The 13,530-nt window shown below is 45.2% G+C and overlaps 2 protein-coding genes across 9 annotated transcripts in view; one reads left to right on the top strand and one right to left on the bottom strand.

The window, feature by feature from the left end:
• UBE3D (ubiquitin protein ligase E3D) overlaps nucleotides 1-7,738 on the bottom strand; it is an 83,741-nt gene extending 76,003 nt beyond the window's left edge. Inside the window, exons 1-3 of the mRNA XM_075747601.1 lie at nucleotides 7,637-7,738; nucleotides 6,891-7,090; nucleotides 4,890-4,980 (exon numbers count right to left, since the gene is read on the bottom strand). Coding sequence (XP_075603716.1) covers nucleotides 4,890-4,980; nucleotides 6,891-7,090; nucleotides 7,637-7,698 — 353 coding nt within the window. The 5' untranslated portion in view covers nucleotides 7,699-7,738. The remainder of the gene's footprint in view (nucleotides 1-4,889; nucleotides 4,981-6,890; nucleotides 7,091-7,636) is intronic.
• A 5,338-nt stretch (nucleotides 7,739-13,076) lies between these two features.
• Nucleotides 13,077-13,530, top strand: part of DOP1A (DOP1 leucine zipper like protein A) — a 68,374-nt gene continuing 67,920 nt past the window's right edge. For 5 of the 8 annotated variants that reach the window (XM_075747591.1, XM_075747594.1, XM_075747585.1 and 2 more), the window contains exon 1: nucleotides 13,083-13,165. The gene's annotated coding sequence lies outside the window, so the exon portion shown is untranslated. Of the gene's footprint in view, nucleotides 13,166-13,530 lie in introns of all 8 variants that reach the window. The other 3 variants (XM_075747592.1, XM_075747590.1, XM_075747589.1) reach the window with 2 other exon arrangements.

A 13,530-nucleotide genomic window follows, 5' to 3' on the forward strand; every position in this document is an offset into this window, starting at 1 on the left:
GGGGGGAAGTATGGCATTTTCTCAAAAGAAAGTGCTTGACTCTCAATCAAAGGCACTTTCTTTGGATGAATTCTGAGAAAGCAATGGCTGAGTGTTTCCTGCCAAGTTTGTGACAAAGCATTTCCCAAGGGTGAATCTCCAATGATTCTAAGGCAGAACTTGGCATAACCTCTCTTGAAATGAATCACATGGCAAAAAGAAAAGAGTTCTATCCAGTCATGAAAAATATAACAATAGGCATTTTGCAATTATATTTATTACAACTTCTTGTAAAGTTCCCTTACACCAAATGTTGATATAAAACCAACAGAAACAGACTGCTGCCATAGAAAGGGAGAGCATGTCCTTTAAAGCCCCTCAAAGTCAGATACCAGACTCTGAAAAAGCTAAATCCTGACAAAAATACCACAGTATATCTTCATTTTATATATATATATATATATATATATATATATATAAAATGCAATCCTAATTTAAATTCAGATTCAACTTTTAGAAGTCACACACAAAAAAAACCCAAATCCCTTCCGCCTGGGCAGCTGTACGGACCAAGGAGGCTGCTCCAGGCAACACCAGACTGCTTTCGTTATCAGTGCTGTTTTAAACTTACTTTGGTTACACACAGTGCCAGAGGATTTTATAAGTCAAGGTTTGGAATCACTGCTTTAAGTTGTAAAATATCCTCTTAAAGCTAGAATATATACATGTGGCTTGGTCAATACTTTCCTGCCTACAGTTCCTACAGCCATTCTGTGGTTCCACCACATGTGTTTTTATTAAGAATGTAGAAGCATTGATGGATACTGTTCACATATTTACACTTTCTTTAAACTGTGTTTTCTAGAAAACTATTGCATTGGGAAGCTGTGCTTTCTGCTCTCTGCCTAGTTTCCTTGAATGCTCTCCTTTTGTTCCCTTATTTCTTCTGCTGTTGCCTGAAACCTTTACATAGAGTTTCTTGATCCTACTCCTTACTTAAAACTTGGAAATACAACTTTGCTTATGGTGCTACTTCACAAATAAACACACAGCTGCTAAGCCAGCAGTTAGACACCCTCTCTTTCTTGCAGTTCATAGCCTATTCTTTTCGGAAGATGCTAGTTCTTTCCATTGTTGTTTCTTGTGCCTTTTGGGTGGGTGAAAGTAAAATCTTTTACAAGAACTTCCTTCTTTCCAGATCGACAATACATTTAAAACTGTGCTTGCCCCACCTGCAGATGAAAATTGGAATAACTTGTCCTCTGACCCAGCTTTACCATAACTGAGTAAGATCACATCTTGGCACCACCCATCACCGTCTTCACTCCCTCTTGTCTTAGATATTGCCTGAGACACAACCACAATTCTGCCATGGTGGGACCTCAATTCTGGTGTTGGCCCAATGACTGATTATTCGTCAGCCTTGTACAATTAGTTCCAATGCCCGGACTCACACTGAAAGAAAGAAGCCTCCGTTGCTACGTATTGCTCTTTACACTACAGCAACAAAAAGCTGGTATTGCTCAGCAATGTTTTTTTCAAGTGTTACATACTGGGGGGGGGGGGGGGAAGAGGGAGATTACCTTAGGCTGCAGACTAATGCTGTCTACTTTGATTACATTACCCTTTCTTTACCCTCACAGTCTACAGCATCAAGATCTTGAATTCTTGCCCAACAGAAGCAGTTGTTCCAACCAGTAGGAATTTCCTAGAGACTACTCCTAACTTTGAGCTATACAGAAAATATAGCATTTCCGCTCTAATTTAGGCTTTTGCCATTCACAGGTGGAAAGCCATGTTCTGGATCACTGAACTGGGAAAATGTAACACTAATAAAAATGTAGCTTTCCAGAAAAACAAACAAAAACCAACAAAAAAAGAAACCTGAAGTTTACTGGGTGCTGACTAACTTGAGGCTGCTAAATACAGCAATGAAATCTAGCTAACAATGAGACTTACCTCCCCAAACTTGCTTTGAATAACAACTGAGTTTCTACTTTAAGTTAGCCACGGAGGCTCCCTTCACATTCAGACAGCAACAAACAATTCTTAGGCTGGGACCTTTAAGGGAAACTTTCTCCTGAAAGTGTCTAATATAATCAGGCTGAAGCTCCTTCCAGGGATAGTTCTCTGTCTCCAAACAGAGGAAGCCTAGGTAATTAATTTTAAAAAGCTAGAAATTAGGCACTAGTCTAAAAGAGTCCTGCCATAAGGATGTAATCCTTAGGTGGGCTTCCATGCTAAGGTAAGTATTTGACCACAGGGATCCCTGTAAGACTGGACTACGAAAAAATAATCTGTAACACCATTACTAACTAATATCCAAGAACCCACTAATATCATCCCATATATTGAAAATTCTGAAAACTGGAAGTAAAATGGACTTTATACTTTTAAACATATAAACCTTCTGTTCTATCAGAGAAATAAAAGAAAGAAAAAAGATCCAACTGAATTTCTTTAACAGCAGTCTCCCTTATTTACTTACTAAAAAATTTTGGACAGCCCATCTTGACAGTTAATTGCCATGCTTAAAGCTATTTATGTAGGAAAAGTGTAATTAGAAGATTTCCCCTACCATCAGTTTTTCAACAGAATACTTATGTAGTACAAATTCTTAACATTTGGACTAAGGAAAAGGTTTATTGCTTAATAGTCAATTTATGAAATTTATTTTTCACAACATTCAGCCTTTAAGAATTTTTTCACAACAGAAATAAAGCCTTAAAGAATTATTTTATATAGGACCTACACTTGGCCTAACTGGAAGGAGAGAAAGAAAAAAGAAAGTATCGCAAATTCTTTGCAGCTCTTAAATCATGGAAGAAAAAAAAAAAAGTCTCATCACTTCCTCTAATGTGGGTAATGTGAGGGTAATGGAGAAGAAACAGAGAGCATAACCCTAACCTCTGAACAGCTATCAGATTCACAGAAGCAAACAGACTAAGCCACAGGATTTCAGAAAATGTATAGAGCCCATTTTCTTGCATCAAGGAAGGATCACTTACATTTAAACCATTCCTAACATATTTCTCTAATCTAGTCTTTAAAATGATGGCTTCCTATGCAGTCTCTAAAAGTAAAAAATAAACTTTAGAATAGGTTTGGGGTGATGTTTTGTTTTGATTTTTTTTTTCATTTTAACCTAAATTCCTCTTGCTTCAACTGAAGACTACTGCCACCTTCTTTGCAGCAACTTCTTACATACTGGAAGTGTCTTACATCTTCTCCATAGCCTCATCTAAACTAAATCACATTTATTTCAATATCTTCTCAAAGGTATCATTTCCTAGATCTCAGGGTTTTCTTACTACAGACCCTTTCCTAGTAATTCACACTTCAATAAGTTCCCCTCTCACACAGTTCTGTAACTTCCCTTTGAGCCCACCACCTGAGCTACCATTGTCATACTCATTCTCCCTGGAGAGACCAACACACAAATTCTGTAGCTAAAAGTACTGACTATGCTACTACCTTCCTTTTGGAAGTGCTGGAACAGAAGGTGTTAGATACACTGGCAGCTACACTCTTCTACCCTTGTCTTAGTATTTTTTTAGTGATAACATTTGAGGAGCTCAGAGGTTCCCTGCAAGGAGAAATGCCAAGCAAAGAGCCAAGAACATGCCTTCGTTTTTCTTTCTAAAAAATTCTGACTGTGTCACGTTATAGGATGCAGAACCAGAAGACGTAAACTCCATGCATATGAATTTGATGCGCTGAAATACAGAAAACGCCCACTCAGAGACAAAACCACAAAAGTGCAATATCTTTTGAAAGCAAATGTTACTGACTAGAAATCAGAAGTTTCATTACTCTACAAATGTATCAAAATAAGAGTTATTACTAGACTTTCTGATGAGAAATTTCAGAAGAGAAAGCCAGGAAATCCTCACTCAGTTACATTCAAGCCAGCCATAAATCCATATGTATGACAAGTAACAGGAGTTTACAGAATATACCACATTTGTATTACCGTTTTGAGTATTAGGAGTGACACAGATCATAAAATGCCATAAGTACATCTCTAACAAGTCTTATATATCCGGCTGAAGCTGTCAAAATTGTTCATCAGGACATGCAGCAGCTTTTTATTAAAATTCTCATTCGCTCTGCAGACTTTGTAAGGAACAGAGATAAGGCCAAGTCACACAGCTAAGAAACAGCTCCTGTGTTTCCCAAATTCAGCATCCCTGAACTACGTGGAGGTTGGCTTTGCTTAACAGATAGAAGGGAGCTGTGGTCAACATACCCATTCTGAGCAGCCACTCTATAACTATAGCACGATGATTGAAGGGAATTTATAAGAGACTGAGCAAAACCGAAGAGGATCTCTCAAGTGCAGAGGAAGAAAGAAGTCTAGGCTCAAATTTTCAGTCAACATAGCAAAGATGTCAGCTACTAATAGACTATGAGTGTTTTTTAAATCAAGGAAAACTATGAACATCTGCAGTATTTTCAGGCCAAAATGTTACGGCTTTTTGTTTGTACAGAAAAACTAGAAGCTACTATGATGAATGCAAAGAGATTCTGTATGAACAAAAAGCATAGATCTCAAAGCAGAAATTTTACATACAGGCAAGTCCAGCTAAGAAAGGAAATGTCTTGCTCAAAGCACAGCAGACAAGCAGGAAAGGAATGAAGATTTCCCAGCTTCCAGGGCAATTCACCAAACTCCCTTTGTAAGGTACTTTTACTTTCCAGCCAGAATGAAATCAAGAATAAAATGAATAAATGGTGAAAAACTGTTTCAGGTAATTTTGCTTTTAGTCATCTGTAGTGCTTCAAAAGTGTTCTCATCTATCAATTTCAAAGTAAACACCTTTTAGCTATCTCTCTAAGTACACAAAATAACATGAATACCAATCACTATGGCATTTATTGCTATAAATACAAGACACTGCAGTACTCACCGGTCTTTTACTATGACATCACCACAGGACTGACAGGAAAAGACATAATTCTTCTGGGGTTTCAGGCTTTCCCTCAAAGTAAAAAATAAATCTATAGATAGAAGAAGACATATTAATCTTCAAAATTGTGTAAAATTTTCAGTCACTTGTACAGAAAAATCCTGCCAAATACCTCAAACAAAAAAAAGATAAGGATCTAAACAAACAAACAAAGCAAAATGCCGACATTTTAATCACCATCTTAATTTATTTACCTGTAGAAGCAAGTACTTAGATTTAGGAAAAACTTGCCATCTCCACCTCATGCCCCGTATTGCTAAGTAGGAATTGTATATGTGAGTAATTATTTTAAAGGTGCAAATCCTCTCCAAGGGGAAAACTGATATATTGATATCATTACAGAGATTGTATAAATTAAAATTCAATGCCACTCTTTTGTAGTGATATTTCTGCTAATCAGTGCTTCTGCGATATGAGGGTACATCCCAATATGTAACACAAAATAGTCAGGGGGAAGGGAGGGGGAAAGGGCACTAGTTTTTAAATTTTCAGGCAGGTAAATTACCAGCCACTGTGGTACCACTCAAGGAATAGATAGTGAGCAATACCATCTGCAGGCCAGCAAAGCAAAAATGCTCACACAAAAGCGAGCTCAGACAACTTTTCCAAATTAAAAAAGGAACTATAAAAGCATCCACAAATTATCAAATAACATTAGGTGGAAGAAAAGTAAAACGGTAAGCCTAGCTCTATGTAGGAATACGTTTTGCATTCCCCACTTTCTCAAACTTAAAATCAAAGTATATTCTCAGCACTGACATTCGGTACTTAAGATTTAGGTTGCAAACACTAATGAAAAGTACTTTAAAAGGTTCCAGAATTTCATGAGAGAGACAACTAGTTTTGCATACTAATATAAAACATTAAAGGCTAAGGTTATCCAATATATATGTCAATTACCATCTGGTTCGCATACATGTTTTTCACTGGTACAACTTTCAAAGGTAATTTTTTAAAACTTCATCTTTGATCTTTTGAAGCATGCCTCATTAATAAGATGCACTAAATAATTTGTGTATAATTGAATTGTCAAAGCACATGCATAATTACAGATTAATGTACAGAAGCAATCTAACATGCCATAAAATCAACAGAATATTCCAGCATGCTTCTGGTGCTCAAACCACTAATGTATATCACATACTTTATTGGTACTTTCTACTTTAAAACCACAGAATGTCAATTTTATGTTATTTAATATATCTTTCTGTGTCACATCCTGTTAAATGAATCTAAACGTACTGAGCTTGGATGCTAGAACAAAAGCAAGCACTGGCTATACTACCATGCTTCCTATTTATGCAATCACATCCTAGACCTGAATTAGCACCATGGAAGTAACTTTGCAGATGTTACCGGCAACATTCACCTCTGAGGCTGTGAGAACGAGCCCCAACACAAAATCCCAATCCTTTATGATTAAGTGGTCGGTGACAACCTTAGTGTGCTAGCCTGGATGAATCATCTCACTGCATTTTCAGCTACCAAACACAAAACAGGAGGGAAAGAAAATAATTTTGAAGTAATACTGGAAAGCATGGGGGAGAAACTGAGAGCAGTTCTCAAGCTCCTACACAAAACGCTTACTCAGCAACTGTGTTTCCATTTCATTATGCCACTTTTTGCACTTTTGACTTTTAAAGCTAACAATTGTATTAAGCTTTATCAGTTCCTGTTTAAATCTTCAATTCAGAGCTAAAGAGAACCTTCTAGAGAAAGGAACAGCATAGGCACGATGCAAACCCTGAACTCCAGCTGGCTTGGGGCTGGTTTCGTGGGGAGTTTTTTGTGCTGCAGAATCTACACTTTAAAGCCCCTGTTTGCACGTCACTTCAAACCGTAAGGTTTCAGGTAACCCTACGCAAAGCACCCAACGGCCCAGGCTCTCCCCTCCGGCCCGCGCCCAGTGGGGCAGGCAGCCCCATCCCGCCCCAGCCTTACCGGCCTTCGGCGGCGGGCGGCGCAGGCGCATGCGCAGGTGCAGGCCCTCGCCGGGGAGGCGGCGCAGCCCGCGGCAGGAAGACGGGACCAGCCTGACCTCTGCCGGTAGCGCCATCGCCTCCCGGCTCTCGCCGCTTCTCACTTCCAGACAGTCCGCAGCCACAGAAACATCCACCGCTGAGCTCGGGAGGCCCGCCTCGCTAGGGATGCAAAGTATAACGGGTTTACCTCAGAAAGGAGGCGGCAGGACAAGCTGCTACTTTACACACGCAGGGTAAAAGGGGCGAGAAGGGCCTCAGCGTTAGAGAGCCTGAGCTGCGGTTCGCGCAACGCGAGGGGAGCTCAGCCTCAGGTGGAGACGCGGGGCGAGGGCAGCGTGAGGGGACGCGGGATCCCCGCATCCCGCGGCCCGGGTGGAGCGAGCCCCGAGGTCGGCCCACAGCTCCCCCGCGGCCCGAGTCGCGCCCTGGGACCCACGCGGTAAACGGGGGACTCCGGTGGGGGAGTGAGGAGCAATCGAGAGAAATAAACCACCGTTCTCAGGAAGCATTTATTTGCACCATAACTCAGGCTTTTCCGAGTCGCACAGAAGGGAAGGGCAGGGGGAGGCGGCGGTACATAACCGGGTTTCTCCCGCCGCTGCAAGCCAGACCCGCCGCCCCAGCGCCGCGCCCTGCGCCTCCCCCTCCGGCACTGGCCGCTCCGCACGGCCCGAGCGGCAGAAGGCAGGCAGCGCCCCGCACTACCGGATAACCAGCAACGCGCTCTGCGTCCCCCGCCTGATCTCCAGCAGAAACCTGCCCGCCATGCCGGGAGGGAAACAGCTTCCGCCACCCGCGCAGGAAGCGATCGCTCTTTCACCAGCCGGCCGGCGCAGGCTGGGTGCGGCCGCCCGCCACAGCGCCACCTACAGCTCGGCGACGGCCACGCCCGGGTGGCAGCGGCGGGAAAGCGCCCTGGGGCGGCTGCCGCCCAACCCCTGTTCGCCCCGCGGTCGGCTGAGGGGTCGGGCCTGGGTGCCCGGGGCGGGGGGGGGGGCGGGGTCTGGAAGACCCGAGGTCGAGGCCTGCGCAGTCTGCCGGGGCAGCCGCTCCAGGGCTCGGCGCGGCTGGTCTCACGGGGTTTTCTTATGCCCAGCTTGAACCTCTCGTGTGTTAACATCTGCCTGTGATCTCCTGTCCTGCCACACCACTGCTGTGAGGAGCCTGGGTCCATCTTCTCAGGCACTGGGGGTTGTGGTTGGCTCTCCTCCCAAAGCCATCGCACCTCACAGTGCCCCAGCCCCAACGGTCCTGGTGGCATCAGCAAACTTGGTCCTGTTTATGGACACCTTCCCTGCAAAGGGTATAGGGGGAAGACAGGACACTGTCTCCTAGACATGGTCTATCAAGTGCCAAGTAATGGGGGATAATCAGTCCCCTTGATCTACGGGCTCTGCTCCACGATGCTGTTCACCCTTGTTGCTGCCAGGGCCAGCTCAGCTTGCTGCCCAACAGGGCCCCAGGGCCTTCCCCACAGAGCTGCTCCCCAGCCAGGCACTCCTGGTCTCTATTGGTGCCCAGGACTTGTCCTTCCCAGGGCAGCAGTCCCCATGATAACCAGGCTTTGTGACACAGAGACTCCCTCGGGTTGTATCGAAAGACTTCATCTGCTTCCTTATCCTGATCAGGTGGTTTGTAACGTGTTCCCACCAAGGTGTCACCCTCATTGGCCTCTCTTCTGATCCTGATGTACAAGCTCTCACCCAGCCCATTGCCCAGCCCGTACAAGAGCTCCACATACCCAAGATGCTGCTTCACAGAGAGGACAGTATCATTGGTGCTCATGTGGATAAGCAGTTGGGGATAGTATGCTGAGGGATGGGCAAGCCTTGGCAGCGTCCTTGCGACACGTTGGATCCAAGTCCCTACCAGGGAAAAAAACCTCGCCAGACATTGTCAGGTTGGCAGATGGAGTCCTCCATCCCTTACAGCAGGGAGTCACCCACTGCCATCATCCACCACTTTGTCCTGGTGCTGCTGTGTGTTTAGGCTTGGCCAACTATGGTGCTTCCCCAGATAAGCCTTTCTCCCCATAATCTGCTACCAGGGCACGGAGCCTGTACTGCAGTTGCAGATCTGCAGGTGGAGAAGGAACTGTCCTCCTGTTGCTAGAAGTCACAAGCTTCCAGCCTTCCCCATCATGGGAAACCCTCCATTTCCCTACACCTGGCCACAATCTCTAGCTGCCCCTCCTTCCCTTCAATTTGGGCTCTCACTTCCACAAGGTCTCTGGGAAGACCGTGTCAAACTCTTTTTCATCTTCCCTGGTACCACAGTTTGCTGGACTCCTCCTCAAACTCCTTAGATTGGCAATGACTCCACCACTGCACACATCCAGCAAGCAAGGGCACCACCTCTGCAGGGCCATCCCTGCAGCCCCAGGCCTCCGAAGCTGCAGCCCCCCATACTAGGTCTGGCTGAGATGGAGTTTCCTCACAGCAGCCTGTATGATGCCATGCTTAGGATTTGTGACTAAACAGTGCTGATAGGACACCAATGTTTTGGCTATTGCTGAACAGCGTTTGCACACTGTCAAGGCCTTCTCAGCATCTCACTCTGCTCCTCTCAGCAAGTAGACTGAAGGTAGGGAAGAGGCTGGGGCAGGGGAAAGGTAGGATAGCTCACTCAAATTGACCAGAGAGATATTCCGTAGCACATAACATCATTCTCAGCAATAAAAACTGGGGGTGTAGTCTTTCCAAAGTAGCCACTGCTTGGAGACCAGCTGAGCATCAGTGGTCTGCTTATGGGAGGTGGTGAGTGATTGTCTTTGTATGTTGTTTTTTTTTTTTTTTCCTCTTTCCTTCACTTACTAAACCATCATTATCTTGACCCACGACTTTTCTTGCTTTTGCTTTTCTGGTTCTCCCCCCGCAGAGCAGTGAACTAGCAGCTGGCTGGGGTCAACCCATCACGTCCGCAAAGCTCTGTCTGAGCAGAGGCCACTGCTGAGCCAGGGGCAGGTTCCTCAATCAGCGCTGGGGACTGTGTCCTGTGGCGTGTCACTGTACCACCACAGACCCCCAGCCTTGTGAACAACCCCTTCTGTGCCCTTTCTTGCAACGTTACAAGTCTGCCCAAATTCCTCCCAATCCACGTTCATCCAGCTCTTGAATGCTGTCGCACTGACTGCACTCATACCAAACTGACCCTTGGCACTGGTATCTGCTGCTCTGGGGTGAGGCTTCCTACTGCCCCTCATAAGGTCCTTTATCAAGAGACTGTAAGCCCACCTTGACACCCCTGTGTGTCCCTTAGCTCAGAGCGCTGTCACCACTGCAGGTTTCATCCAGCACGCCGCCCTCACATGTATGCATGTATGTAAGAGGCTGTTGATGGTCTGTATTCAAGGGCACTGAAGAAAGAAGGTTTTGCTTTGGAAAAAAACAGTCTTTTGCAATGTTAAGTGTTTACTTTCTATGAAGGTCACAAGACCTTCCACGACGGCAGAGGGTTATTTGAAAACATGATCTGCAAAGCTTCAAACAAAAAGACAGATTAATATGTTAATTTTATAGCAATTTAAGACATGATTACTTTGAAGTGCTCTTAGTCGTTGGAGCTGGCAAAACCAAGCAGATGTATTAGGAAAGCTTCAAAGAAGTAGATGGAGTAAGGTTAGATTTAGTGGGAAAAATATGGCAGACAACAGTCAGCTAAACTGTCTCAACCAAGTTTGGTTTGTTGGGTTTTTTTGTTTGTTTTTTTTTTTTTTTACAAAGCATGAATTTATTCAAGTATTCTAAGATGCAGACTATACTCTCTACATGCTATTCTGAGGGTGGTGTTTTGGGATTTTGTTGTTGTTGTTTGTTTAAAAAAAGAAAAATATTTAGTCCACATGGTGGCTTTCATTTGCAATTACTTCACAAACCAATGTACATATTGCAGGTTAAATTGTTCTGAGTAAGCAGGTCACACATCAAACATAAAATCCATGTAATTATAGAAGAATTGACTCCTAGTATTAGTAAAAGGGCCTTGGGCCCCAACCTTACAAAGGCTTACACAAGGCTACAAAGTTATGAATAATCTTAAGTATTCGCAGGGTGTGAGCTTCATTTATTCAAAATTGTCTATTATATGTTTCTCAACATTTCTGCAGGGAAATAATTACACAGAAATGAAGGTAAATGCCCTACAGAGTGAGTGCACCTAGCATCAGTGGTGCATCTACCCCAGTATTTTGACTTTGATGTCAGTAAAAGGAGATACTGTTTAGGAGGAGCTCCTTAGTGTGGTCACTTCCCCATGCTTCCTCTGTGTTAGGGATGCTGGAGGGTATGCCCCTGCCTATTTCCTTCAGTGTCCACTTATGGATGTGTTTGCCATCAATAAGACTAATGCCTCCTTGAACCTACGGATAGCGTCCAAGTCCCTAACCTCTGGTGGAAACACATTCTAGAAGGTCACAATCTGCTTTACAGAAAAGCATTTTCTTTACATGTCTCAAAAATGATCTTCCTGTTTTCTTGAGATGCCTCCTCATCCTCATACTGTGGGGCTTGGTTAACAACTTTATATCTTTCCTGATTTTCTAAATCTTGATCAATCCTCTCCCCTGCCTTCTCTATTGAACAGTGCCAGCTGTTATTGCTCTCACTGTAAGGCAGCGGCATCATCCCTCCTCTGTGCCTTCCCTAACTCCTCTGCATCCTTCTTGAGCCATGAAGACAAGAAATGATGCAGTAATCAATCTGAGGCTGTGCCAGCATTTTATATAGCAGCCAAATAACTCCATCTATCTTGTTCTCAATAGTCTCCCCAACAACGTACAATGTTTTGTGGGGGTTTTTCATTGCCACCGCACATAAAGTTGATGAGACAATTTCAGAGAACTGTTTGAGAGCTTTGAGTTGTAACTGCCCCTACTAAATTCAGCAAAAGGGAAGCTTAGAAATCAAACTGGTTTACAGTGCAGGGGCACGTGAAAGCATGTAGTTAGTTACTGAAAGCCCCATCACCTCTGTCAAGAGCACCACTTTGAAACAACTCCAAAATCACCAACAACCCTAGTTAAGAATTAAATGCATTTCTAAGTATCTTCAAAGAAAAATCTGTGTAAACACACCATTTTAATTGGAAATGCACAACCTGTAGAGTCCTACTCAATGCCTCAGAAAACCAGGGGGAATTACCAGCTTTCCAGAGAGTAACTGTTTCTCATCTACTGAATCCTGGAATAGTTTAATGAGAAAAAGAATCGCATCTCCTCTTTATTATCCCAAGTCTGGAGAATACAATTAGACTTCATAAAATGTTGGCTGATAACATAAGTCACCGAATAGAAGATTTATAAATATTATGTGATTTTCCCCTGACAATATTTTAGAAATATTTACTTCAGACAAAGTCTAAAAGATTTATAAGCTGAATGCAATTTTTTGTTGGCAGTCATTTATAACCACAATAGCTGTTTGCTATCACGAAGCCTGCTTAAATTTGAGACCCACAACAATGACTTTGAAAGTAACAGATGGCAGCCTAAGAACTACACTCTTTACTTGCTCCTGTAGTAAAAAATTCCTTCTGGCATCATTCATGCGGGCACCCCACACACCCTTCTGCGTAACGAGGACTCACGCAGGCTAATGGCAGCCAGTTTTAGAAAATTCTAAACACAACTACTACTAATACAATCAATACTACTTTCTAATGTACCACTTGCCTTCCACTTTTACCTGCACTATGGTGAACTACGTAAAGATTAGGCAAACTAAACATATGTATATAACCCCCATATTTTTATTTCTATCAGCGCATATGCGCCCACTTGCACGTTTTCCCCATATGCCACACGACGACAATAACAGCATCACGGAGGCCCAAGAAGCTCCCTCACAGAAATTCACAGCCCACACCTACAGAGCCTCCTCCTCCGCACAACGCGAAACTAAAACCGGCACAAATGCGTACGTAAACACACCGCTACGCACATGCGCACGCCAGCGCTGACAAGCCAACGGCCGCCAACCGCCCGCCCGTTACTCACTGCTATCCCCCACCGCAGTAGGGGCGGTTCCGCGCCGCGCGTTCACGCAGCCACGCACGGGGCGCGCCGCACAGGAGCGCACCTCGCTCCGCGCCTTTCCGGTCGCGGCCCGCTAGGGGGCGCGGTGCGGCGGCGCGGTGCGGGCGGGGCGGAGGGTGGTGCGCCGCAGTGCATGCCGGGAGCTGTCAGGGTGGCGCGGGGGTGCCGGTGGCGGTCGGGCTCTTCCGGCTCGGGTCGCTCAGGTAACGCCGCTCGCCCCGGCGCCCCCTCCTCTCTCTCTCCTCCTCCTCCTCCTGGCGCGGGTAGGCTGCGGGGCCCGGTGGCGGCCGCTATCCTCCTCTCTCTCCGTCGCCGCGCCTGTGTTGGGGAGGGCGCCGCAGCCGAGCGGGGTCCGCCCCTGGAGCCGAGCCGAGCCGGCCCTCTCCTCTCCTCTCCTCTCCCCTCCCCGTGCGGGGCTGCGGGCACAGTCGGGGAGGGCGAGGGCCAGGCCGGGCCCGAGCTGGCCTGGGGGCGGGGGGCAGGTGCGGAGGAGTCTGGGCAGAACGGTTAGCCTGTTAATTGCTCTGCATCGATTAACCTGTGGCACCTGACTCGCCGCTCCGTGGTC

Source organism: Balearica regulorum, chromosome 3 (assembly GCF_011004875.1).
Source record: "Balearica regulorum gibbericeps isolate bBalReg1 chromosome 3, bBalReg1.pri, whole genome shotgun sequence".
In the NCBI taxonomy this organism is placed as follows: domain Eukaryota; kingdom Metazoa; phylum Chordata; class Aves; order Gruiformes; family Gruidae; genus Balearica; species Balearica regulorum.